This window comes from Aspergillus stella-maris (genome assembly GCF_047715825.1).
Source record: "Aspergillus stella-maris strain CBS 113639 unplaced genomic scaffold BDV14scaffold_75, whole genome shotgun sequence".
Taxonomy (NCBI): Eukaryota; Fungi; Ascomycota; class Eurotiomycetes; order Eurotiales; family Aspergillaceae; genus Aspergillus; species Aspergillus stella-maris.
In genome coordinates this window covers 133,050-156,937 of record NW_027396869.1, presented here as the reverse complement: position 1 = coordinate 156,937, position 23,888 = coordinate 133,050, and the positions used below count along the sequence as shown (strand labels likewise).

Here is a 23,888-nt window from a genome sequence, read left to right as displayed (position 1 = left end):
ATCTGTTTCTGTGACTCAAGCACCTGGATCTCCAGCTCTTCTGCTTCGACTAAGCGTCCCTGGTCAAAGTACATGGTTGCTAAACTGGCCATGCTAATAAAAGTATCAGGATGCTCAGGTCCAAGCACCTTCTTATAACCTTGGAGTGCCTGTTGGTGCATGGCCTCTGCCTCCTTATACTTGCCCTGTCCTTCAAGTATTGAACCAAGTTTGCTAACACAAATAAGAGTATTAGGATGCTCAGGGCCAAGTACCTTCTCATAACCTTTAATTGCCTCTTGGTGCATGGTCTCTGCCTCCTCATACTTGCCCTGCTGCACAAGTATTGATCCAAGCTGGCTGACACTGGCTAGCGTATCAGGATGCACCGGCCCCAGCTTCTCCTTGCAAATAACCATCGCCTGCAACCCCAGTACCTCTGCTTCGTTGTACCTTCCATCACTAGCCAGGCAGCGACAGATCTTCTGAATCAAATCTGTGTATTTGTCCAGCTGCCCAACAAACTCTTGTTCTCTAGTCAAGGAGAGGGCATGCGGTAAGTATACCCGCCACAACTCTCGATTTGTGTGGTCATCACTCGGGAAAACTTCACTTAATCGATGTGCTGCTTTTGAAATTTCCTGGCTGAATTGATCCCTCTTTCTCATCCAGTTCCGTGCTGATAGATGAAAAAGCCGATGAGAAGTTAGAGAGCCGTCTCGGCCTTCGCTAACAAAGGAAAAAGCCTTAAGGAGGTTAAGTGCTTCGACTTTCTCCTTGGTTAGAGCGGGGGGGAGCAGTGACTGGGGAATATCGTGAGAATTGATGCAAGCCATAAACAATAGAAATGCTGCCCCTAGCTGGCTAGTTTGCCGGATTTGTTCAAATGAGATGAGCCAGGCCGCAGCCACAAGTTCCGATGCGTCAGTATCTTGCCATTCTTTCTGAAAGCCCTCGCTCAACAGCTTAATCGCATCCTCCTCTTTTTCCAATTCCTCCTCTTTTCCCAATAAAAGTTGCACGTAGTCAGAAATCGCAATACCACTTTCCCTGATATATGCCGTTGCCTGCGTAATCGCCAGAGGGTGGAAAGCCAACTGCTGCAGGAGATCAAGACTTGTGTCATAATCAAGCAAGACATTCACGTCCAGAGAATTCCTCAGGATCTCCATAGCCGATTCTGCATCCAAGCCGGAAACATGAATTACTTTGGCTGATGGTAGTTCCACGGCCAGGTTGCTATTTCGCGTGGTGAAGATAACATAACCTTGCTCATTATTAGGCAGTAGGGTTTGCAGTGATTGCATACCAATGCTGCCCCCGCCGACCATGTTGAAAACGTCATCAGCGTTATCAAAAATTAGCAGCCATTTGCCTGCTTCTTCGCTGGAGAGATATTCTGACACTTGGTATTTAGCTTCTTCTGCGTCTAGATCGTGGAATCCAAGCATATTCGCAATATTCGTGTAGGTTTGATCAAAAATCTCAGAAATGGTGCATGAAATCCAAAAGATTGAGCGTTTAGGGTCTTGAATCTGCATGCGGTATGCCAATTCTATCGCAATTTGGGTCTTCCCAACACCACCTAGTCCACAAATGGCAATTATACGAGGGTTGTCCTGTTTCATATAGAGTTCTTCAATCTCGCTGATTCTGTCCACCCCAGTCACGTTCCGATTTCTTTCGAATGGGACGTTCCAGTAACGTTCCCCGGCTACAGTAAACCAATGTTAGCAAGGTACACTTACAAAGTCGCCTTGACTAACCTTGCCTATTCTTCCATCTCAGATATTTTGAAAAATTCTTAACCGCAGCGTCCCATCCAGTTATAGCAGCATATGTTTGCCATGTCGTGCAACTTCGGCTATCAGCATATTCATGCTCACAATTGGTAGTGGAGCTTGGATAATGTATGTCCAACAATCCAGCCGCCATAGTGATGTGAATGTGGTCGGCAAAGTGATCAAGGAGCAATAATACGACATTTTCGTTATGGTAGTGTCGTGCTGCGGCCCTGAAGATATCCTCGGTGATTCTGACCAACCCACCGCCCCGCTTTAGGAGAGTCGAAACAACTCCTTCATCAAAGTTCTGGATGACGGCAGACGTTAGTTGTGTACTATCCTGTATCTCGTTCCTGTATCGCTCGATAATCAAGGTGATGATCTCACGTCCATGTCGGATGTTCCGTGATGCACAACGAATCATATCCTCAGTAACCACGATCTGACCTTCACAACAACTGAAAAGGAATGCCACGACCGCTCGATCAAACCCCTGGACAACTGCAGATTTCAACTTCATACTGTCTTGAAACTGATTGCTACACCACTCAAGGAGAGCATATATTACCTCGACCCCGGTTCCAATATTTTCTGCCGCAGCCTTGATGACTTCTTCGGTTATCTCCTGATCCCGTGGTCCCTTCTCTAGCAGGCATCGGACTGATTCTAACTGGCCACACCTTGCAGCTTCAGCCAAAGGTGTTACACCCTTGGCTGTCTTAAAATTCACGTCGACGAGCAATTTTGTCGCGCGACTCGATTTATCTCCATAAGGATCTAGATTGGTACAGCTTAACGCATAATGGATCAGTTGTGGGACACCCCACCGTGCTGCTGCATGAAGAATAGAGAAGCCGACATCCAGTCTGTCCAAATGGTATCTTTGTAAAGAATTGTAGAGGCGTAGCCATTTGGCCCAGGACGTGGACTCGAGAAGAAAGAAATCCGCAAGCTCAAGAAAAGCGTTGAGATCCGTGCCAGAAAGGCTGGTATGATTTAGCCAATGGAATACTGAATAGTTGAGGAATCCCCGCTTTGGATCAGAATCATTTGTAATCTCTGACTCGGAACTTTGGATGATGCGACTGATACACCGACGGGCCAGTGCCGCATTTGCATTCAAGCTGTCAATCTCTCCGGCCTCTCGCAGAAGAAAGTCTTTGACAGATTGATGCAATAGGCGCACATGGCTGCCATGAATAACAATCATCAAACGACAAAGATCAATGTATTCTTCGGTAAATTGAATCCTGCAGTCCTCTTCCTCAGTAGGATACAGCTGGCAGACTTCAGATAGTTCTTTCACTGTTAGCGGTCGCAAAGCAAAGGCCACAACGTTGAGAATGTCGAAAATGACGCGTTCATCATCCTTGCTGCATGTGGCGGTGGCGGTGTCGAGAAGTTTGTGATATAAAGAATCCAACCCTTGTGGAAGCGCTTGTAGGGCCTGCACTGCATTCCTTGACTGAACCTGTGCTAGTTCGTCACAAGCAATGCCTACCCAGAGGAAAGTCCCCTCTGCCTTGACCTCAAGGATTTGTGATATCTTCATAGCTACAGACTTTGGATACCCGTTCTGCTTACTCAAGAACTCCACTCTTTGTTGGATCACCTTTGCCAGGTCCTTCGAAACTGCCTCGTAAGTAGCCAAATCCTTATTGGTGAAGGAGGCCAAATGACGACGGATTTCATAGTATGGCCGGCTCGTGACCAGAATGTGTATTTTCGAGCAGCATTCGTAGTTCGTATTGACGGTATTGAATGTTTGGTTGATCTGCTCAAGCAGAGTTTTTTGTGAGTCAATTTCACATTCATCCAAAGCGTCAAGAACGCAATAGATTTCCAGATCTTCATTCATGCCAATGTCCCAGAAGACAGCCCATAACGCGTCAAATGACCCGAACAGTTTATTTCTCCGTTCAGCATATTTGGGCAGAAGATAGCGATGCAGGAGAATCGGGCGTTGCTTGATCAATTGATAGAGGAGGCCCCGCAGTATCGCTGTTGCCGTGCGGTTGTTTTCGGAACTTGAGTCACAAAAGAAGTATCCTAGAAATTTATTTTCGTTTTGAAAATACGGTTTTCTGGGAAGCTCTTCCGCTATTGTGGTGGCGATGGTCGATTTTCCAGTGCCAGGATTACCGTATAGCCATAAAATACCGCGATTGTCTCTGCCTATAGCTTTGGAGGGTTCAAGCCAATGTTGAAAATCGACTGTTTCCAGGAACCAGGTACACGTACCAGATGCCCGCTCTCCTTTCCTTCGCTTCAACGCAGACTTATCCTCCGCTGGGTCGGTGATGAATAAACTACGCAAGCAGGCTCTTTCTTCTTCCGATAAATATTGACTCTCTTGCAGTATCCCTAGATCACTCTTGCTCAGTAACAAACTTTATCAACCATGGAGTTCGCAACTTTTACCTTCCGAAGCAACGGGTCTCCAATACTCTAAGAAAGCTTTTGCCGCCGACGCTCCGGTCGCGGCTGCGTATGCCTGCCACAACTTGCTCTTGTGGCTGTCGGCATAGTCACACACTCCCTTGATGATGATGCATGGAACATCATCCCATACACCTGCCCCCTCCATCTCAAAACCAATAACCTTCTCTCTTTTAACAATCTCATCTCGATGCTGTGCAGACTTCATGACGGTGTCAGCAGAAGCAACAGGTCCAATATAAATAGAGTTCTGGATGGCTTCCGGGTTTTCGCGACATCGGACTTGTTGACCTTGGTCGCAATGAAGCTCGTTGCAGTCCTTCCCTAATGCTTCCTCGCAGATTTGTTCAGGTAAGTTACTTCCAAAACAGGAGCACCCAGCAGAAGCATTGCTATAATGCTTATGAAGATAGTGGGCGTTGAAAAGAATATCATTGACCCTTGGACAACACCACTTGGTCCCTGTTTGTTCAAGGGAGTGAAGATACTGTCGTGTCTGATCCTGAAGTTCCCTGCGAGCATTCTCCGCACGAAGGCTGTTTAGAAGAGTCCGAATCTCTCGACCTGGCCTGCCCAGCGTGTCCTTGACCCCAGTCTTCTGTTGAAACCCGCCAGGGTATTGCCTGCCAAAGTCATATTCAATCACCGAGTCACTAATAATCACATCGCCAAGGAATATCTCTTCATATTTTGGTGGTGGTGGTGCGCCCGCGCAAATACCAACAACCAGAGCAAGCCTGACGCCCGGGTAGCTAACTACCAGACTAGAGGCAACACTTGCTGCACTTCCCTTGCCCATTCCAGGCATGTAGCACAGGACCACATCGTGCTTGCTAATCCGTCCATTTATGTATGCATTTGCGTCATTCTGTTGTTTGCCATAGTATTTTCCAAGCCGATCATAGGTCTTATCAAAAAGAGCTTCGACAGCATCAGCCTCGAGAGGAAGGGCGCAGATAATTGCAATTGCAAAGTCATCGCGGCTTCTCGGTCGCATTCCGCAGCACAGGTTGTGGAAGGTTTATAAATGAAGAGTCAAGCAGCATTTGCTATCTCAAGTTTTTGGATAAGAAGGTCTGGAGATGGAGGGTAAGCAGAGCTAAAGTCGTGGGGACGCTGAGGCAGTTGCGTTCACAGCCTCACCATCTCTACTCACCAACCACAGGGCTGCAATAGCCGCCCAGAAGAGGGGTAGCGCGGATGTCAACATCACGTCATTCTCCTGAAATACACAGTATGGGATGGAGCTGTTGGCTTTTGTGCTTATTATGAAGGCATGATTGGGTACACAGTATACGAGATCTCTGGCCCAACTCGAGTCAGGTGGAGTGGAGAACGGGCCCCTTGCGCGAGAATTCACGAAGTGGGTAGAGGTCCCCTTTTGTTTGACGTGTTTGCACGAAAGTTTCCAGATTATTCTGCAGCATGGAACTAGACCTAGTTAGGCAACCACCCATTAGTCCACCATGATTGCGTCGTCCTCCACGCTGCGAACTTTAAAACCTGGATATCTTGCTGTGGTGCAGGAGATGGTTGAGACTGGCACAAAATCTCTCACTCTTAAGAAGTTAGCTCAATTGTGACAGTACCATAAGTGGTGTGTCGATTTTAAAAACTGCTAATGCCGCCAAATATAGCAGACAGGCGGTTAAATATATTCACTTATATCTTCATGTTTTTGGCTATCCAAGACCCCTACCAACTCGAGCAGGCCGAACAGGATTCTGATCTACAGGATGAGTATATCCACGATGTATCCAAGCTCAAATCGCACTAACTGGCCTTTGTTGATGAATCTGGCTGTGACAGACGATTAGGATTGAGACGCACGGGCTGGTCGCCATCTGGTGTTGTACCAGGATAAGTAACCCAATTTCGTCGTGATCAGCGTTATTAGATACTCCCTATATACACTAGGACGGTGTTGTTCCGGCCCGAATCTTCAGTGGCACTACGAGATGCTACTGTACGTCAAAAGTTGCTTGTCAATAAGTGTTTCCATTTCATACCTGCTGGGTCCGATCGCTGATCACCCCAATCACCCAATTGTGTGTGATCAGGGTGAGCGTCGCGCGACTTCAAAGCGGCATTTCTCACCTACTAGAACGAGAAGGGCAATGGACTTGGCGCTCGTAAATATTTGCGCGATAAGTAGGTGATACATGGGAATTGGAAGTAGACGGCGGACCACCGAAGTGTGTCGTATTATCCTTCACACAAGCGTGGATGGTAGATGTCAAACAACCTACTTGAGATTGTAAATACAACCCTGTGGCGTATCTAAAATGCGGCAGTTCGAGGTCGCGACGAACCTTGTTGTATCCTAGAAATGGAACCACCTTAGGTACGTTATTCTAAGGACACAGCTAGCGCCGTAGTCATGGGCTGATGTTTTATCAGTCTAAGGTAGATATAGAAGTGTCAGGTTGTGAACTAGCAGGGCATCAACACTCAAAGTATTCGACCGAAATGACACCCAATGAAGTACAAGGCTGTGTCGCAATCCAGATTCCCAGAGTTTATGCAGAACAAATCAGATGATAGTTGGCGCATCTCATACCCCTGCATGTCATGAGGTATGTTTTTGGTTGCAGCATGATACAGTCGGAGATGCTCGGCCCTTGACGCCACATTTCCTGGTCTCTATGCTGTCTAATGTAGATGGCATGCATGCGCCTCGGTCACATACCAAAGCCGTGAAGGCACTGGAGCATGGGACACTCTAGTGGAAACGTGAATCAAGACATTATTGACTGTCATGCAGCTGGCGAAGTCCCTGCTCGCACCTTATTCTACTTAGTTGCTCACTACTGTCTCCCACTCAGGCCATCTCAGGTCCACATTGTACTTTTTTTCCTCTCTGACCTCTGCGCCATGCGCAACGATCCTTCCTTTTTGGACTTGTAGATCGCGATCAGATCGTCGGGACGAGCCCTGCATCTGGATCTCAGATTGCATAGACCCATTCACTATCGAATACATGTCTTGAACTCTTGCCGCACGGCGTAAATCATAATCCTTGCAACTTCCTGGAATGGTGCGTAGGGCCTGACTTTTCCTTCAGCTGTCATTCCAACAATACGTAATTTGTCTCCAGCTGTCAGGAAAATACGTAGGGTCTTTTGTTGCTAGGAATACACGAGTTTTGGGGTACTTAAGGTCAGTTGAAAGCGCGAGAAAATCTCCTTTTCATCACAATCCCCGTCTACTTGCTTTTTTGCTTCTCTGGTTGGCATCCAACCATTGATCACACCTCACCAACATGGTCCGCCTTGCGCTCCTCACAACAACAACCGCCGCCCTCGTGGCCGGTACATCAGCCATCCCCTCTCTCTCCAAGCGCGACAGTGGCCTCAAGTGCGAGTCCAAGAGGGACTGCGTGTCCTGGTACACCACCGGCGGCTCCTGTACCTCAGGTTATAAAGCCACCTCCTACGACGCCCCCGGCTACCCAGTAGGCTTCTACTGCGAGCGCGAATGCAACTCAAACGAGCGTGAGTTCTGCGCCGCCAATAAATGCACTTTCTCGCACCGCGAGTGCAACCTGTATCCAGGGAACAGGATCTGCGCAGACGCAATGACTTACTGCGGCACACCCGTTAAAATGCCCAAGGACGACTGTGACCGCGAGCAAATGGGACAGCCGGTCAAGTACGATGATGCTGCGGGGACCTGTGAGATTGACTTTGACGCGGACGCGCGTGAGCCGGAGAAGCTTGTCCGGTATAACTTTGGACAGTCGACGCTGTCGACGAGGCTAGTTATGACTTGTGCGCCGAGGACGATTGCCGGTGTGCGCGAGGTGGATAATGCCATGCTAAAGAATATTGATCTTGATGATTGTGATGAGATTCCTGCGGATCATATCTACACAACCAATGTTCAATCAGAAGAAAAGTATCGACTTGAGTCCTAGGTTCTAAGGTCTCGCATGTCGCCCATACTGAGGTTCATCCGACAGCACCAGGTGTTCTTGGAGCTTTCATCCCCGGTCAGGGTTCTACCGTTCCACAGATTCAATTGTGAGGTCTCAAGTCGGAGTCAAAGACTAGATGTGGCACATTGAATATTATGACCAGCTGAGAGTTTCACTCTCCAGGCATCCATCTCTTGTACGCCCTGCCAGTGTTCTACTTTTTCTTATTCATTTTTTGTCATTAGTGTGAGAAACAGGAGTATCCTCATCCGCGACATACTCGCAGACATGTCTCCCTGGGTGGCATATAGGATGCCCACGACAGCAGCGGGAATATCCAACTCATTGCGATCTACAACTCCATTCCGCTATTTGCTCTTGGCCAGATCCACAGCTTACCATTGACTCAAAACGGTCCGATTCGCGCTGCTATCCGAGGCCACCGCGGCGCTCTTCATCACAAGGAGCACCAACCCACCAATTCTCCCCATTTGCTGATACAAGACAGGGAGTTCCTATACCTCGGCCTACGAATAATCAGTAGTCGAAGCCCCCAGCACTCTATTCGGCTCCTACTGACAGCGGGAGTAATCAAGGTCATGTTTACCTACATCAATTTGTTATGTATTATTTTCGCATTAAGTAGTGATTGTTATGGACATCTGGAGTGCGTGCTTGACGCAAAATGATGTTGTAACACGAGTCATGTAATCCGGGGAAGCCAATGCAACCCCACGACCCGCGTCCGGGTAACCTCGGTCCATCCCTGGTCTCGTGCTAGCTGCTTAAACGGACCACCGAGGATATCCTGGGCAGTCCAAAGAGAAAATCTCACAGCGAGATCTCGAGTGAGATCTCTGCAGCTCTAGAACTTACTTCTGAGCAAATCAATATGCCAACTCCCGCTACAGCAACGACAGGCCACTTTACACGTCCTGCGCCGCTAGAGAATACGTACACTTCTGACCCAGCGCTCAAGAGGATACTTGAGTGTATGATTACTCTCCTTTTTTTTTTACCATCTATTCCACTAAGAAGTGAATGAATAGGGTACCTTCCAAAACAGCACCTCCCAACCCTCACCCCCCAACTCACGCGCATCGGCGACGAAGCGATCTCCGAACAAATCAAAGAGTGGAGTGCCGATGCAGAGCGGAATCAGCCTTATGTAAAGGGTTATAATGTTTGGGGTGAACAGTACGATGTCAATAAACTTGTTACGGGCGAGGGATGGAAGAGACTCAAGGGGTGGAGTGCTGCTCATGGGTTTGTCTTCCTGAATATTCTTTTGCTGAGGGACGGGATGGCTGACTGTGCGCAGGGTTGTCGCACTGGGCTATGAAGATACGTATGGGAAGGAGAGGAGGTTGGCGCAGTATGCCGTGTTGGTTTCCCCACTATGGTTCTGTCTCCCTATATACGGACTAATGCCGTGCAGAAACTACCTAACATCCCCCTCTTCAGCCCTAACATCCTGCCCCATGAGCATGACCGACGGCGCCGCACTTATCCTAAGCACCGAAATCAAGAAAAAAGATCTACCACCCTCACACCCCTTCTCCAAAACCCTACCTCACCTTCTCTCCCGCGACGCGAACGCAGCATGGACATCAGGCCAATGGATGACAGAGCGCACAGGCGGGAGTGACGTTCAAAACTCCGAGACATGGGCCGTTCCTCTCAAGGACTCAAGGGGCGGACACGGCGTCGATGAAGGCGAGTATCTAGTCAGCGGCTTCAAATTCTTCTCCTCGGCGACAGACGCAGATATCGCTATTCTACTGGCAAAGACAGAGCCGTCTGGAAAATTAAGTACGTTTCTTGCGCCGCTAAAGACAACCATAACCCCGACGTCAACGACAACCTCTTCAGTCTCGCATGTCCCAGCCACAGGTAGCAAAAGGGAGAAGACCAACGGCATCCGCATCCACCGCCTGAAAAACAAGCTTGGGACCAAGGAACTTCCCACCGCGGAGCTCGAGCTTAGAAATACGCGTGCGCACCTTGTTGGCGAATTAGATAAGGGAATCCAGACCATTGCACCATTACTCAACATAACCCGGACACATACATTCATTGGCTCTCTTGCCGCTTGGCGCAGAGCACTCGATATAGCCAAAGCCTTCGCGAAGACCCGTAAGACGGTCGGTGATGAGTTGGCGTTCATACCGATGCACCTCCGGCTTCTTGCGGACCTCGAAGGAAGGCATAGAGGCGCAATGGAGCTATCTTTTTTCACGATTGCAATCATGAATGCTGTTGAGAACGGCACGCTTTCGAATGCATCCTCGCTACCCCATCTTCCTGCCGCAGGAAAAGAAGCGAATACAATCTTCCGCGTCCTCGCGGCTGTAACAAAAGCAGTTGTATCGAAAATGTCGATCGTCGCTATCCAAGAATGCCAAGAGGCTATGGGGGGTGTAGGGTACATGGATGAACCCGATGAACCAGAGTTCAATATTAGTCGGATACTGAGGAATACGCTTGTTAATAGTATTTGGGAGGGAACAACAAATGTTCTTTCTAGTGAGGTCGTCAGGTTTCTTTCGAGGGGTGGGAATCTGCATGTTTTTGCGGGGTGGGTTGAGCGTGTGCTGGGGTTGTTGAGCGGTGATGATGCGCTGGTTCTCAGGGATGCTTGGGGGAAGTTTGAAAAGAGGGTGGGTTCCATGGATCCTGCTATTTTGCTTGCTGATGGACGACGCGCGGTGTTTACGCTTGCTTGGCTTCTCTCTAGCGTACTTCTCGCTCTGGATGCACAGCGAGACGGCGACCCGGTTATGGGAGAGATTGCTCGGCGCTGGGTAGCTGGTGAATTGGGTGTTGGAGATACGTTATGGAGAGACATCGTCTACCCACGCGGAACAAACGAGATATCTGAAGAGGCAATCAAGTGGGACTGCCGCATTGCATGGGGCATTGAACTCCCACCCAGTGCGTTGGGGTCGGGACATCGGTCCATGAAATTGTGATGCAGATCCTCAACTTTATGAGAGCAATGCCACATTAGCTCAATTGAACGCCGTCCATCAATGCATTTCAACGTTTGTCGCATGCAAACCCTTCCTTATCAGCAGGTGATAGGGCTATAAAAACCGATACAAAAACTCCAAATTCTGCAGATTCAGCGCATCGGCCTCATCCTCCCACGGCACCCAACCATACAGATCATCTTGTGGAGTCCCCAGAGGCATGGACATGGGCATATCGCCCGCAACAGCACCACCACCACCATTACCAGCAAAGTCACCGCTATCTCCGGCTTCATTGACTTGGCCATCATCCCCATCCCCACTTTGACCAGTCATTTGCCTCGCATCAGGCGCACCAGTTAACCCTAGACTCTCAGCCGTGCGATCATCCAGCCCCTTGAAGAATAAATGCAAGACCCAGTTCTCTAAATCCCAGCTCTTCTGTAATTCCTCGAGACTTAAAAGACAAAGCCTTGCGCGGTGCTCAGCTAGCGTGCGCATTGTCCCGCTTGAGCGGCGGTGGTGGATTGTATGTATGCAGAGGGTTGAGAAGGCGTGCGTTATTCTGCATTCATCATAGTCAGCACAGTACCCTTCCTGGATATGAAGAGACGAGCGGGTAAGGTAGGGCAGCTTACAGATGCGTCGGTGCATGCTGAATTAGTCTATGAGAAAGCATATCCTCCATTATCCGTGTACTCTTTGTCGCTGCGTCGAGAGCTATTTGCCCGTTATCGTGGGGTGTCGGATTTAGGAAGACGTTGCGGTGGAGGAGGATGTAGAGGTTTCTTTGTATGAACGTTAGAATCAGCCGTCCAAGCTATCGCGCTATAGAATATAGATCAAGGCTTATTGGGTGGGTGAAGAACATACTGATACGTCATATGGAGCAACCCCGTCAAGAAAAGCGAGTCAGGCGAGCCAGCAGCAGCACCATTCTCAAGGCGAAGCTCAGGCGGGAGCTGAGACTCCCACAGGCACAACTGCTCATTCAGTGCATTCCTCGTCGCAAGGTCCGGTTTTTGATGGTGGAGATATTGCGTTGAGACGATGGTCCGGACTACGATGAACATTAGCATTTGGACCCTATCACCTTCATGCCAGGGAACAATGAGAAAAATCAGGGTACCATACGTAGCCTCGCCAACTTTGCCATCTCAATTGGATACACCAGATCCTGACTCTTCTGCTGACCCACGACATCGTCGTCGAGTGTTTCTTCCTCGAGTATATCATCGGGCTCGAGCATAGCCACGTCGCCGTCTTCGTCGCGGATTCGAGGTGGGAGGCCGAGCGCTGCGGCGCTTTGTTGGTCGCGGGTCTGCATCCTCCCTTAGCACTGTGGGTCACAAGAAAGGGCGAAAAAAAGAGTATAGTTAAGAAAGCATACATATAAAGCCCACCAAATCCTCTTCCAAACCCTCATTTCCTTCGGCGGGTGTGAAAACCGAGACCTGTAGCCGAACAGTAATCAGTATGACAACCACTACTAATGGCGATGAGGTATATAGGAGGAGGGCAATACATCATATGCATCCCCCTCTTCTGCGCGAGACTAATAGCAACACCTAACCAAAACCTAACATCCCGCTCCTCGCTCGGCCCACCGCGCCAAAAGCTCAGCATGAATAGAGCCTGGAGTTTGACGATCGGATTACTCTCAGCATCCGCTTCATAAATTGCCTTGGCGCGCGAATAGAAGAGGAACTTTGCTCTATATCGAACGGGATACTCGATTTCGCTGAATGTTCGGTCGTCACATAAAGACACGCCGATGAAGAGCATTGCTTGGAGTAGTAAAGGGGGGAGACCCAGACCGCCTGCATTGCTAGGGTCATCAGGAGAAGAAGGTTGTGATCTGGCGCGGTATATCGCCCCTCGATCAACGATAGGAAAACAAGGGTGGAACCATCGGAAGTAAGCCTTTAGCAGGGCGTCCACGGTGCGTCTAGGCGGGAAGGATAGAGACCCGTCTGATTCGAGTTGCGCTGCTTGTTGGACTGCGTGAAGGCGGACGGCTTCGTCGCGGGCGCTGGAGCCGCCGCTTGGTAGGAGTAGACGGTCTGGGAGTGCGTAGTGGAGTTTTGGGGGTTGGGTTGGGTCCATTACGGATGTTAGGGGGCTGGACTCACCGAGGAAGACGGTTGGTTCGGTGATTTTGCGGCGGGCAGGGTTTGGGTCTGATGAGAGGGTGTATTGTGTATAGGGGTGAGTGTGGGAGGCATGTCGAGCGGCGGTATGGATGGTGGTGGTTGTTTCTGCTGGTGATAGGTTTGCTATGATAGATGGGGATGTAGAGTCGATATCAGCCCTTGCCAAGGACTGAGACTGAGACTCGGGCTGGGACTGTGTCTTAAGGCTCTTCTTGCGAGGGTACCTGCATCTGTTAGCCGAAGATCTAACAACCCCTCTGCAAAATCTGCATAAACAATAGACAGAAGACGGGTAGATGCATACTTCCCACGCCTCGAAACGCCGATTTCACACGGCACCTCCTGCGCAATACAATTCGAGCACGGGCGCTGCTGGAGGACATCACAGCGGATCCTGCGTCGGTGGCAGTGGACACAGGCTTGTTTTGCGCGTCGCAGCGGCATCTTGGCTACTCAGTTAGTGTGCAGTATTTTCATATTTGGGATTGAGATGCCGAAGGAAGAGAGTCGGCTTTTTGTGGGTGGATTGGGTCAAGTATGTCAGTGGCGGCGGTTACTCGGTTATATGTCTCGGTTGTATGCTCGGTTACTTGGGCTGCGGGGAATGGATGGCTACATCATTGCTTGATTTAAGTTAAACTCTCCGTATTTTCAAGAAAGATCATAGAGAGAATTCACTCACATTAGCAATATGTTTCGATTATCGAGATCCCTTCCTAATGTCTCTCGCCGCCTCTTCTCGTCCTCCGCCCGGAGGCCCATAATGGACCTTACGGGCTTCTCGGAGAACCAACTCATGGTGCGCGAGGCGATTGGGGGTATTTGCTCGAACTTTCCAAACACATACTGGCAGGAATGCGACCAGCTCGAGCGTGATCCGAAGGAGTTTCATGCAGCACTGGCGAAGGACGGATGGCTTGGGATTGCACTCCCCGAGGAGAACGGGGGCGCTGGATTAGGTGCGCACGACCTCTCTTGAACCTCCAAAAGTCTTACGCGGACGATGTACTTATAATGCAATAGGAATATCCGAAGCAACAATGATGATGCAAACAATCACACAATCCGGGGCCGGAATGGCCGGCGCCCAATCCATCCACGCAAACGTGTACGCCACACAACCGCTCGCGAAATTCGGGAGTAAAGAGCAAGTCAACGAAGTGATCCCCAACATCATAAACGGAAAATGGCGCACCTGCTTTGGTGTCACGGAACCGAATACCGGTCTTGAAACACTCAAGCTCCAGACCCGTGCTGAATTGAATCCCCAGGGCACGCATTATTCTATCACGGGGCAGAAGATCTGGATTACGTGCGCGCAGGTCGCGAGTAAGATGATTTTGCTTGCGAGGACGACACCCCTTGAAGAAGTCACGAAGCCGACGCAGGGTTTGTCGATGTTCTGTATTGATATTGATAAGGGTGCGCCGGGGTTGGAGCTGAAGAAGATTAAGAAGATGGGTGGAAGGGCGGTTGATGCGAATGAGGTGTTCTTTGATAAGTATGCAGTTCCTGCTAGTACACTCGTCGGCAAGGAGAATGGTGGGTTTAGGATGATTCTACATGGGATGAATGCCGAGCGGTGTCTACTTGCCGGTGAAGCGTTGGGACTGGGCTACGTTGCGCTCGAGCGTGCAGCTGAGTACGCCAATGAGCGACAGGTCTTTGGTCGCAAGATCGGGCAGAACCAGGCTATTGCGCATCCGCTGGCCGATGTGTATATGAAGCTTGAGGCGGCGAAGCTGGCGACGTACCATGCTGCTAGGTTATATGATGCTTCGCGGACGGACGAGTCAATCCCCGTGCATTCGGTCGGTGTGGCGGCGAATAGTGCCAAGTATCTTGCTGCCGAGGCGGCGTTTACGGCGTGTGAAAGGGCCGTCCTTACGCATGGTGGTATGGGGTATGCGATGGAGTATGATGTTGAGCGGTGGTTGAGGGAGTGTCTGGTGCCGCGCATCGCGCCGGTTAGTCGCGAGATGATTCTCAACTATGTTAGTGAGAAGGTGTTGGGGTTACCGAGGAGTTATTAGAAGCTTTAAATGTAACATAGAAATTAAACTGAGACATTTTGGTCTATTTGATTCGGTGGTGCGGCTGAGTGCTGTGTCTTGGCTGGGCGGGCTTGATCTAATCCTAAACCCCCCACATCTCACAATCTCAGGGTCAATCTCAGATTCATGTCTCGAATAGATCCCTGTTTTTCGACATGACCCGCCAACGCAAGGCACATAGAAAATCCCGAGGCGGTTGTCTCACATGCAAGTATGTTGGTCGTCACGTGTGCTAGGTGCCCTATACCAACCACCCAGAAACCGCCGCGTCAAATGCTACGAGGTGCGACCAAACTGTACCCGCTGTACTAGGGCAGGGTTGCTGTTAAATACATGTTTGTGTTCACATTAAGGTGTTAAGGTGGTCGGTTCCTATTTCTAATTGCTCAGTTGTAACTTTAACTGCAGCCTACGCACGCTCGATGAACGAGAGTTTTGATGTATACCCTACCTACCTGTAATCTTTAATGAAGGTGGAGAAATTTAGTGCCTCCATTTCCGTTCTCTATGAGTATATACAATGGAAGTCACGCTGACTTGACCCAACCATACCATACCATACAACACAGACAGGACCAGAAGACTTCCTGGTGGATAGGCAAGAGCTTGAAATACCTCGGAGATCAAAACAACCATCTCATTCACACACCGTTCTTGAGTTCTTGCGGTTTTTTGATACTGCGCTGTCAATCAGTCCATTTCTTGGTGGAGAGTATGGTGCTGTCTTTCGGGTTACGGTTGGTATTGGTAGGTGCAGGTGCCAAGGTTGGTGGTGCGCATGTGTATATATTGTTGAAATCGGATCACAGCGTGTATCTATATATTTATCTAATCATATACCTATATATATTGACGACGATCGTCCAAGCGAGCTTACTGCAACGTGATATCCTTTGAGTTGCATTATGTCCAATGAGCAGATATATATGTATATATATATATATAGATACAAACCCCCATAATCCCAACCTATATACATCAAATAACCCATTTCACCAACCTACCCCTACCCCTACGCCTCCCCCGCCGCACCCCCCAAATCATTCATAAGCTGACATAACCCCTGCACCAGCGGTGGAAGCGCCTCAAAACTCGCATCCGCAAGAAGTATCCCCCTCGCAACATCCATGACCCTCTTAGGATCCGAGACAACAGCAGGCGCACCAACGCTACATGTTGTAGAAGTAGTGCCTAGCCCCTGTCCAAACCCAGGCGGGTGACTTTGAAGGGCAGGACACCCGCGGCCTAACGAAATAAATTTCTGGACTTCATTTGTTTCTTCGCCGTCTAGGAAGACTATGGGGGACCGGGTGTGGAAGGGGGAGTCGGTTGTTGATAGTGATACTGATAGGGATGCCGAGCCTGAGCCTGAGGGGCTTAGGTCTTGTAGGCCTGTACCGGTGGTGGAAGTCTTTGAGTCTCGGGCTCGTGAAACGACGCCGTAGGACCAGAATGCTAGTGAGGCGTAGTAGACGCCTACTGCTAGGAATCCCGTCAGGGAACCGGGTGGCATTCCTCTTGCGGCGCGGATGACCTGTCCCGCGTACCAGATGGCTTTGCGGGAGTCAACTGAGTTGATCCATTCCAGGGCTGAGTTGTAGACGCGGCGCGCTTCGGACTTGTCTTCTTTGCCGGCGAAGAGTTGGAGTTCTTCGAGGGACATGAAGAGGAACATGGATATCACAGAGTGGATAAGGTTGAGAGAGATGGATGTTGAGTCGGCTGTATTTGTTTGCATCGTTGGGTCAATGTTGAGGTTCATGTTATTCCACTCGTACCGGAGCATGCGGAAGTGCTGGAGGACTTGGGCGAGTTCTTGCTGTCGGGAATTTATGACGAGGGCATTCCAGTGTTTTGAGTTGCCCTGTGCTATGAACTTTAGTCGATGGTATTCGTTTATTAGTGCGGAGAGACCGTGTAGTATCACGAAGCCTGAGAGCTGGTAATCGATGCGCCCCTGCCAAGCCGACATTTCGCGAAGGGTATCAACTAGTGAGGGCAGGCGCTCTGGCCCTGGTCCTGGTGTTGCAGTAGCGAGGTATATGTCTCGCCACTCAAGAGCAGACTTTGCTTCCCACAACGGTCGGATCATGGGAAAGGGGAGCTCGAGGTCGGCGTAGGAGATTAGAGGATTAATGTTTAGCATCAAGGAAGATTGCGCATCGTGGAGGTAGAGGTGGTGCATAAGTCTGCTTTATTAGCGAACAAATGGTATGACTAGTGAGATGGAAAGGTACCTTTTGAACGACTCCTGCTCTGCCCATGTGCGCCACTTCCGCTCTAAAACGTCTTGTGTGTCTTCTAAAAGAGGTGTGATGGGCATGTAGACTGATCGACGGAAACGGAGGCCGCGCCGAAGCATCTATCACAATTAGGGATGTCATGAGATACCAGTAAGAAGTAGAATTACCGTCACTATCGGTTGCTGAAAGCTTTCTGCGATTTCTGTGCGCCGGCCACTTCCACTCCAAATACCGACATCTATCGTCAATGCAAAAGTCTGACATGCCCTCAGGTCACGTATCGTGGTATTATCATTCTCATACTAAACAGATCAGCAATGTCCTCCAAAGAAAGGAATTACAAACCTTCATCGACATCTGCAGCCTCACTACCTCCATCAAAGCATACCCTAACTTCCTGATCGTCGGAATACTCGACTTGACAGCCGCAGCTGCCGCAACAATGCCAACCATATCTGGACTCTCTTCATTCGGATTAAACGTCGGCCCATGAATCCACGAGTCAACCTGCTGACTTTGGTCTGCGAAGAAGTCCTGGATGAGACTGTCCAGCAATTCAGTACTTGGGAATGACTTCATGATGCGTGTGAGATTTGCGCGTTGACTTGTCTGCAAAACCATCCCAAATATGAGGTCTCGGCTTCCAGGCGATAGCCGCTCGGATAGGATCTGCCGTTCGGAGCGTACGCTTGTCTCGGGACTATCGATAGACTTTGGTACGGACAAGTCCGCCTGGTCTGCAAATGCATGGTCCTCATGCACCGGTTTCCATGCTGAAAGTGATGAGCGCTGATATGCTTCTGCGCCGAGGGCAATTCCACTGTCTGCGTCTAGCCGGTCGTTCGAGTCATCGTGCGGAGGTGGGTTGGCGGAGCCCCTGGAATTGTAGAAGTCAATGAGACCAAAGTCCACCTCTGTCAGGTCAAAGTCAAAGTTCAAGTTGTGGTCGTATAAGCGATGGGCATAGTAGTCGTTTGGGGGAAAAGCGGATGGATCGAGTTCACCGGGTCGAGACAATGAAACGAGAGAGTCAGGGATGAATTCAGGAAAGAATGTCCCGTCCACACTGAAGACGCCGCTTTCGTGGTCAACTAAAGGTGAGACATGTTGGGCTGAAGAATTAGATGTGGAAAATCGTACTGACCAGGCTGACTTACTATCATATGCGTTTGGCATGACTTCATTCCCCGCCGGCGGGAGAATGGAAGTTATCTGTGCATTCGGCGTAACAAAAGCATGCATATTCATATCCTGCAGCGGAGAAAAAGTCTGCGAATCTGTCGGTGAGCACTCTTCAAGCTGGTCCTCATCCACTCTTACAATCAGCAAGACCTCTTCAGTGGAGCGGGCGACTCACTCTGCTCATCCGTCGCACTGTTCATTCCCGGATCGTGATACTCGCAAAACAGCTTTCGATCGCGACACCTCCGACATGGTTTCTCATCGTCGCACTTTAACTTCGACGTCGCACAAGCTTTACAAGCCTGCGATACGCGGCCGTTCTTCGAGTACGATGTTGTGCGCTTAGGCTTACCATCCTGCGCATGGCTGTGCCCGGCTGCGTGTCGTTTCAGAAGGTCCCTACAACAGTCAACCTGGGCTAAAATGCAGTCGCATGGGCAGACCTACGGTCGCGAAAACCCCTTATTACAAACCTGACAAATGTACGGCTTCTCCCTAGTATGCGATCGGACATGGCGGATGAGGTGGTCGGCGCGATTGTAGCTCTTCCGGCACGAGCCGAAGCCGCACTGGAAGTATCCTGGGCGCGACTTGTCTAGGGGCGACTCATCGGGCATGCTGCATTTAAAATTGTGAGAGAAAAAGGAGAGAGAGGATGAAGGAGAGAAGGTGACAAGGAAGAGGAGTTCATTCTCTAAGCTAAGGACCCAGATTGCGGGGGCCAATCGTCATTCGTGCTTACTATTCTGGGGTACTGCTCTCCGGGGTTACCACTCCTACTCCAAGTCAAAGCGCATAGATCCATACATATTTAGCTAGCGGTTTTAAGTACGTGTCCTCGTCCGAGTAATTCCGGTTTTTCAACCGCTGTCAGCGGTCCCTTTTCTATCTACTTGCCCCTTCGCTTCCTTCAACGCCTCCGCCACACCCCCTCCTTGCGGAGCCGAACAGCCTCGGAATGTGGGGGCGCATCCCGACAGCTCACCAGACCACCCCTTACTTTTGACTCTAATGGAACCCCTATTAAAAATGCATCTGATGCTATAGCATCGGGAGTCTATTATTCTTGAGAGCTCTGTCGGCTTCTTAAAGTTCCATGAGCTTCCCAGTGCCAGTGTGTAGTAATCACGCTCAAAGTTCGCCAAGCCCTAACTCACTGTCACCATGGGTACGACCCATTGCCAACCCCAATATATTTCCTGTCATACTAACAAGGACCGAAGGTCTCACTCCAGTCCACTTCTTCTCTCACGGCTCAACAATGATGTTAGGGGAGGAATCCTCCTCCGCCGACTACTGGCGCAAGTGCGGCGCCGAAGCCCTCGCGAACGGCATCAAGGGCGTTATCATCATGGTACCTCCCACATATCCCCCTGCAATCCTCACCACATACTAACACAGCCCAGGGCGCGCACTGGGACACAACAAACGACGCAATCGAAGTCGCCACAAACCCCTCCCCCGCCAAAAGCCCAGTCGCATACGTGCACCCCTCCAAATACGAGCCCTACAAACTAACCCCCGACATCCCAACCGCACACCGCGTCCTGTCCCTGTTGAAACAGAACGGCTTCAATGCCCGCGAAAACCCATCTTTCGACTGGATCCACGACGTCTACCTCATTCTAATCCACATGTTTCCCGGACAATCACCCCCCACAACAATCGTCTCCATGAACGCGCGATACGACCCACACTACCACGTTAAAATCGGCAGCGCCCTCCGCCCTCTTCGGAAAGAAAATTACTTGATCCTCGGAACCGGAGGCGCAGTACATAATCTCTACCGCAATAATTGGGCCCCTATGCTTCGATTCAGAGATAATTTCGCGCAGGAAACACCCCCCGAGGAATGGGCTTTGGAATTTAGGCAGGCTGTTGAGGATGTTATTACGAAGGTTCCGCCTGGGCCTAGGCTGAGACGGGCTATGACAAGGCTCATGAAGCATCCGAGGTATAGGGAGGCGCATGCTACTGATGATCATTTTATGGCTGCTATGTTTGTTGCGGGGTTGGTGGGGGATTGGGAGGATGAGGTTGGCTTGGATAAGGGTGGAAGTGGGAGTGGGAAAGGGGTTCTTGCGGCTGAGAGCTGGGAGTTGACGAATATGTGTAATTCGCAGTTTACGTGGGGTGGTTTTGAGAAGGGGGTTGTTGGTGCTTAGCTAGACATGAGTCTCTCTGCAACTAGCTATGACGGTTTCTTCTGCCTTGTGATTTTTATATTCAGTGGGAGGCGATATTGGCTAGAGGTACTTTTAAGTTGGATTTTACAAAGCCATTGAGGCCATCCTGGAGGCAGGCGCATCGGACTGAGGGTCGTTCCTTCCTGTTTAGTAGCAATGCAGTTTGTCGAAGGAAGGTGCTCACCGGTGCGTACCCGGTCGTACCTTCCAATCTAGCTGCCATGCAAGATAAATCGAACTTGGCAGGTGCGACGGGGCGCTCCTTCCTATTTGAGTAATTTAGCAATTCGGAAACATGTCCCGCAGCGTCCGCGATTCCGTTTGTTCAGGTCTTTGTGTTTGTATTGACCACATTTTGCAATCCTCTTCTCCTGGTACGTGGCCGAGGTATTGATCGTACGCCTAGAAGTCATAATGCACATGAGTAGGTATGCCCACCCAAGTTAGTGCATTATCACGAGGTGTCAATAGCGGGCTAAAATCGAGTTTAACTTAGAAGCTCGTCAAGGATAGTGTGTCAACCAACCTTCGACTTCTTAAGCTAGGGTTCTCTGGATCCCGATAATTACGGATAAAAAGTTACAACGCTTATATTCCAACCCATGAGGGAGGTAAGTTAAAGTACAAAATGTAGAATATTAGTAATAAACAGGAACTTTGGAGCTGATACATAGAAGTTCTTAGTACCTTATCAAGCCCCTCGCAAACAAATTCGTTAGGCCAATCAAACTTCAGTGAACCTTTCCTCTCTCCTCCAGAAGCAATCCGACTTGACGCTCAAGGCCACTCCTCGAAAGACCAGAATTTCTCCTTGTCCTTGAAAGCCCCAGATGTTGCCGTTTTTACCACAAGGCTTGGTTTACATCTGCCCGGCCCTACCTTGCCCTGCCGCCAATAAGATGATTCCTCGTCATAGACCCTTCCTTCAATGAGATCATAGGAATCATGTAGCCAAATGGAATAACATGCTATGTAATCAAATCCCCCAACACCAACGCCCCAAAGCCCGTAAGAGGCCTTCTCATCCAAACAACACTCTCTACCTCTAAAGCTTGAGATCCAACCTCAGCAACCTCCTCAACAGTCTCCCACGCCCCCGTATCGTCATGTTTATCCTGATACCGAAACACAACCCGCTCACCACCATCCTCAAAAACATATTCCCGACGCCATAGCCGTTCCCACTGCTCCTTTGACGTCCCCTCGAGGGCATTCACCCGTTCGACATCTTGGCTCTTTAGCGCTAGAATGTATAGAGATCGTACATTCCACAGTCCATCCTGGCACGGATAATCGCGAAGCATGTGGACTGCTTCCATGCGTGTAATGGGGTCACGGCAGAAGAATGCGATTTGGAGGATGTGCCATGCGATGTTGCATTCTAGGGAGATGTTGTGGGGTTGGTGGGGGTTTGGTTTTTGGTTTAGGACTTGTCGTTTAGCGATATTCAATGCCATTCTCGCGAGGGAGAGGTACTCTTTGAATAACGGTGTTTGCCGGTGTAATGCCTCGGCACTAACATACTGCGGTGGATTCTCAAATGCGTAAACCTGGAGGAATTGTAATCGGAGATGGAGGGCTCGGAGGTATATCGGTGATTGCCCCTGAGAGTCTGACATGAATATTTCTTCAAATAGCGGTCGTGATGTTTTGTCCAATGCAGCCATTTCCTCTCTCAAGCGTTCGCAAAATTCTTTAATCTCTGGATTGTCGAGGAGGTTGTAGTATGTTGCGTCGATGGCGTCTCCTTCTATTGTGCCGAGGGCGCCTGACTCTTGGAGTATGCGAACTGCCATGGGGCCCACGGCGGAATTACGACGTCGAAGGGCGGACCAGCACTCTTGGAACTCGTCGAGGTTAGTAAATGTAGCTGGGCAAGATCTTATTCTGGGGCGGCCTGATAGCTGTCCTAGCATGACGATAAAGGACTCCATAGTCAAGCCATTACCCTCGAGCCCTCTAATGAAGTTCGGGAGCGGCCGGTCTTGACCTACGCGCCCGAAAAGAACGAAGCGCGCTTGCGGTGCCAAGAGTGCAAATATGCTTGTGAGTGATAAGAGGAAGGGCTTCGGGTTCGGCGCGACAGCATGGAGATAGTTGTGCGTCTCGTCCATCAGCAGGGTCAGCATTAGCGAGAGTCCGTGGTTGAGGTGGTTCAATGCAGTCTTCGTATTACCGCGGAGAAGTTCGAAGAATACTAGCAGGATTGAACTAGATACCACGTCCTGGAGTGCATTATTTCCACTCAGAAGCTTCATAGCGCGACAGTAATACCGGACGGCGTTTTGGTAGTGCGTGTCACTTTCCAGTGGGGAGCCAGGACCAATTATCAAACCATCGCCATGATGACTCACACCTAGCGCACCGATAGCTATTGCAATACATCGCAACGTATCATTGCTGCGCGCAAGCTGCGGCAGGGCACTCTGCCATAATTCAACGTTTGACACGGCTGAAATCCAAGGACCTCTGACTAGATCCACGAATCCTTCAAAGTACAGCATACAAGTCGAATCCTGGAAGTCGGCAGCACGTACATCCTGCGGCAGGTTCATCTGTGGGGCAGGAGGTTGCGCATATTGCCTCGAGTCCCAGCATATCTGGACCGGACCAGTGGTGGTTGTCTTGGAATTGGTGCCATAACCGCAGTGGCGGCGGCTTCGGAGACAATTGTTGCAGTTTGGTCTTGTCTCGTCGCACTTGATATGTCGGCTCTTGCAGATGATGCAGCCGGTTCGCACCTTTGTAAGACTCCTGCGGGTTGATTTCGGCTTCTTTTGCAATTCAGATTCAGGTCTAGAGACGATTAGCCATTGTTTTGTCATTGAGGTCTTGGCCGCACATGTTCGAAGGATCTTCTGACTCTGTACGTATTACATCTGCCATTTATGCAAGGGTTGTTAACGACTTGATAGGTTGCAGACAAGAAAAAGCAGCCGAGGTTAACCCCGGAACGGATCATCAAATATCCCTTATTGCG

At 49.9% G+C, this 23,888-nt stretch overlaps 8 protein-coding genes across 8 annotated transcripts; 4 read left to right on the top strand and 4 right to left on the bottom strand.

Moving 5' to 3' along the window:
- Positions 1-15: 15 nt before the first annotated feature.
- Positions 16-5,199, bottom strand: BDV14DRAFT_204484 (uncharacterized protein; the record flags this gene model as incomplete). Its single annotated transcript, XM_073774532.1, has 3 exons — positions 16-1,693; positions 1,746-4,127; positions 4,185-5,199. Coding segments are annotated over 3 exons (5,075 nt in total), but the record flags the coding sequence as incomplete, so codon positions are not given.
- Positions 5,200-7,464: 2,265 nt separating this feature from the next.
- BDV14DRAFT_204483 (uncharacterized protein) lies at positions 7,465-8,118 on the top strand (the record flags this gene model as incomplete). The annotated part of the gene is made up of 1 exon (XM_073774531.1): positions 7,465-8,118. One exon carries the CDS (start codon positions 7,465-7,467, stop codon positions 8,116-8,118), a length of 654 nt encoding a protein of 217 aa, XP_073623704.1.
- Positions 8,119-9,010: 892 nt separating this feature from the next.
- On the top strand, positions 9,011-11,090 carry BDV14DRAFT_204482 (putative acyl-CoA dehydrogenase; the record flags this gene model as incomplete). Its single annotated transcript, XM_073774530.1, has 4 exons — positions 9,011-9,110; positions 9,168-9,384; positions 9,440-9,493; positions 9,557-11,090. The coding sequence occupies 4 exons, from the start codon at positions 9,011-9,013 to the stop codon at positions 11,088-11,090; spliced, it is 1,905 nt and encodes a 634-aa protein (XP_073623703.1).
- Positions 11,091-11,147: 57 nt separating this feature from the next.
- On the bottom strand, positions 11,148-13,780 carry BDV14DRAFT_138818 (Zn(II)2Cys6 transcription factor). Its single transcript, XM_073766291.1, has 7 exons — positions 13,548-13,780; positions 12,616-13,467; positions 12,481-12,544; positions 12,225-12,411; positions 11,964-12,150; positions 11,729-11,878; positions 11,148-11,655 (listed from the first exon to the last, which is right to left on the bottom strand). Exons 1-7 carry the CDS (start codon positions 13,685-13,687, stop codon positions 11,205-11,207), a joined length of 2,031 nt encoding a protein of 676 aa, XP_073623702.1. The 5' UTR covers positions 13,688-13,780; the 3' UTR covers positions 11,148-11,204.
- A 145-nt stretch (positions 13,781-13,925) lies between these two features.
- BDV14DRAFT_211571 (acyl-CoA dehydrogenase family protein) lies at positions 13,926-15,276 on the top strand (the record flags this gene model as incomplete). The annotated part of the gene is made up of 2 exons (XM_073776114.1): positions 13,926-14,202; positions 14,267-15,276. Exons 1-2 carry the CDS (start codon positions 13,935-13,937, stop codon positions 15,274-15,276), a joined length of 1,278 nt encoding a protein of 425 aa, XP_073623701.1. The 5' UTR covers positions 13,926-13,934.
- Positions 15,277-16,309: 1,033 nt separating this feature from the next.
- BDV14DRAFT_204479 (putative C6 and C2H2 transcription factor RegA-like) lies at positions 16,310-19,339 on the bottom strand (the record flags this gene model as incomplete). Its single annotated transcript, XM_073774529.1, has 7 exons — positions 16,310-17,486; positions 17,535-17,659; positions 17,708-17,842; positions 17,886-18,652; positions 18,698-18,853; positions 18,898-19,121; positions 19,170-19,339. 7 exons carry the CDS (start codon positions 19,337-19,339, stop codon positions 16,310-16,312), a joined length of 2,754 nt encoding a protein of 917 aa, XP_073623700.1.
- Positions 19,340-19,886: 547 nt separating this feature from the next.
- Positions 19,887-20,887, top strand: BDV14DRAFT_192806 (DODA-type extradiol aromatic ring-opening family dioxygenase; the record flags this gene model as incomplete). The annotated part of the gene is made up of 3 exons (XM_073771673.1): positions 19,887-19,890; positions 19,946-20,076; positions 20,129-20,887. 3 exons carry the CDS (start codon positions 19,887-19,889, stop codon positions 20,885-20,887), a joined length of 894 nt encoding a protein of 297 aa, XP_073623699.1.
- A 989-nt stretch (positions 20,888-21,876) lies between these two features.
- On the bottom strand, positions 21,877-23,733 carry BDV14DRAFT_204477 (Zn(II)2Cys6 transcription factor; the record flags this gene model as incomplete). Its single annotated transcript, XM_073774528.1, has 1 exon — positions 21,877-23,733. The coding sequence occupies one exon, from the start codon at positions 23,731-23,733 to the stop codon at positions 21,877-21,879; it is 1,857 nt and encodes a 618-aa protein (XP_073623698.1).
- Positions 23,734-23,888: the final 155 nt, after the last annotated feature.

What these genes read in the sequence shown, in the direction of transcription:
- BDV14DRAFT_138818 (XM_073766291.1), bottom strand. Translation starts at nt 13,687, where the DNA reads ATGCCGCTGCGACGCGCAAAACAAGCCTGTGTCCACTGCCACCGACGC. An exon ending in GGCAAAGTTGGCGAGGCTAC is followed by an intron (nt 12,151 to 12,224) that starts GTATGGTACCCT and finishes TGTTCATCGTAG; the next exon opens with TCCGGACCATCGTCTCAACG. An exon ending in CAGCATGCACCGACGCATCT is followed by an intron (nt 11,656 to 11,728) that starts GTAAGCTGCCCT and finishes TGATGAATGCAG; the next exon opens with AATAACGCACGCCTTCTCAA.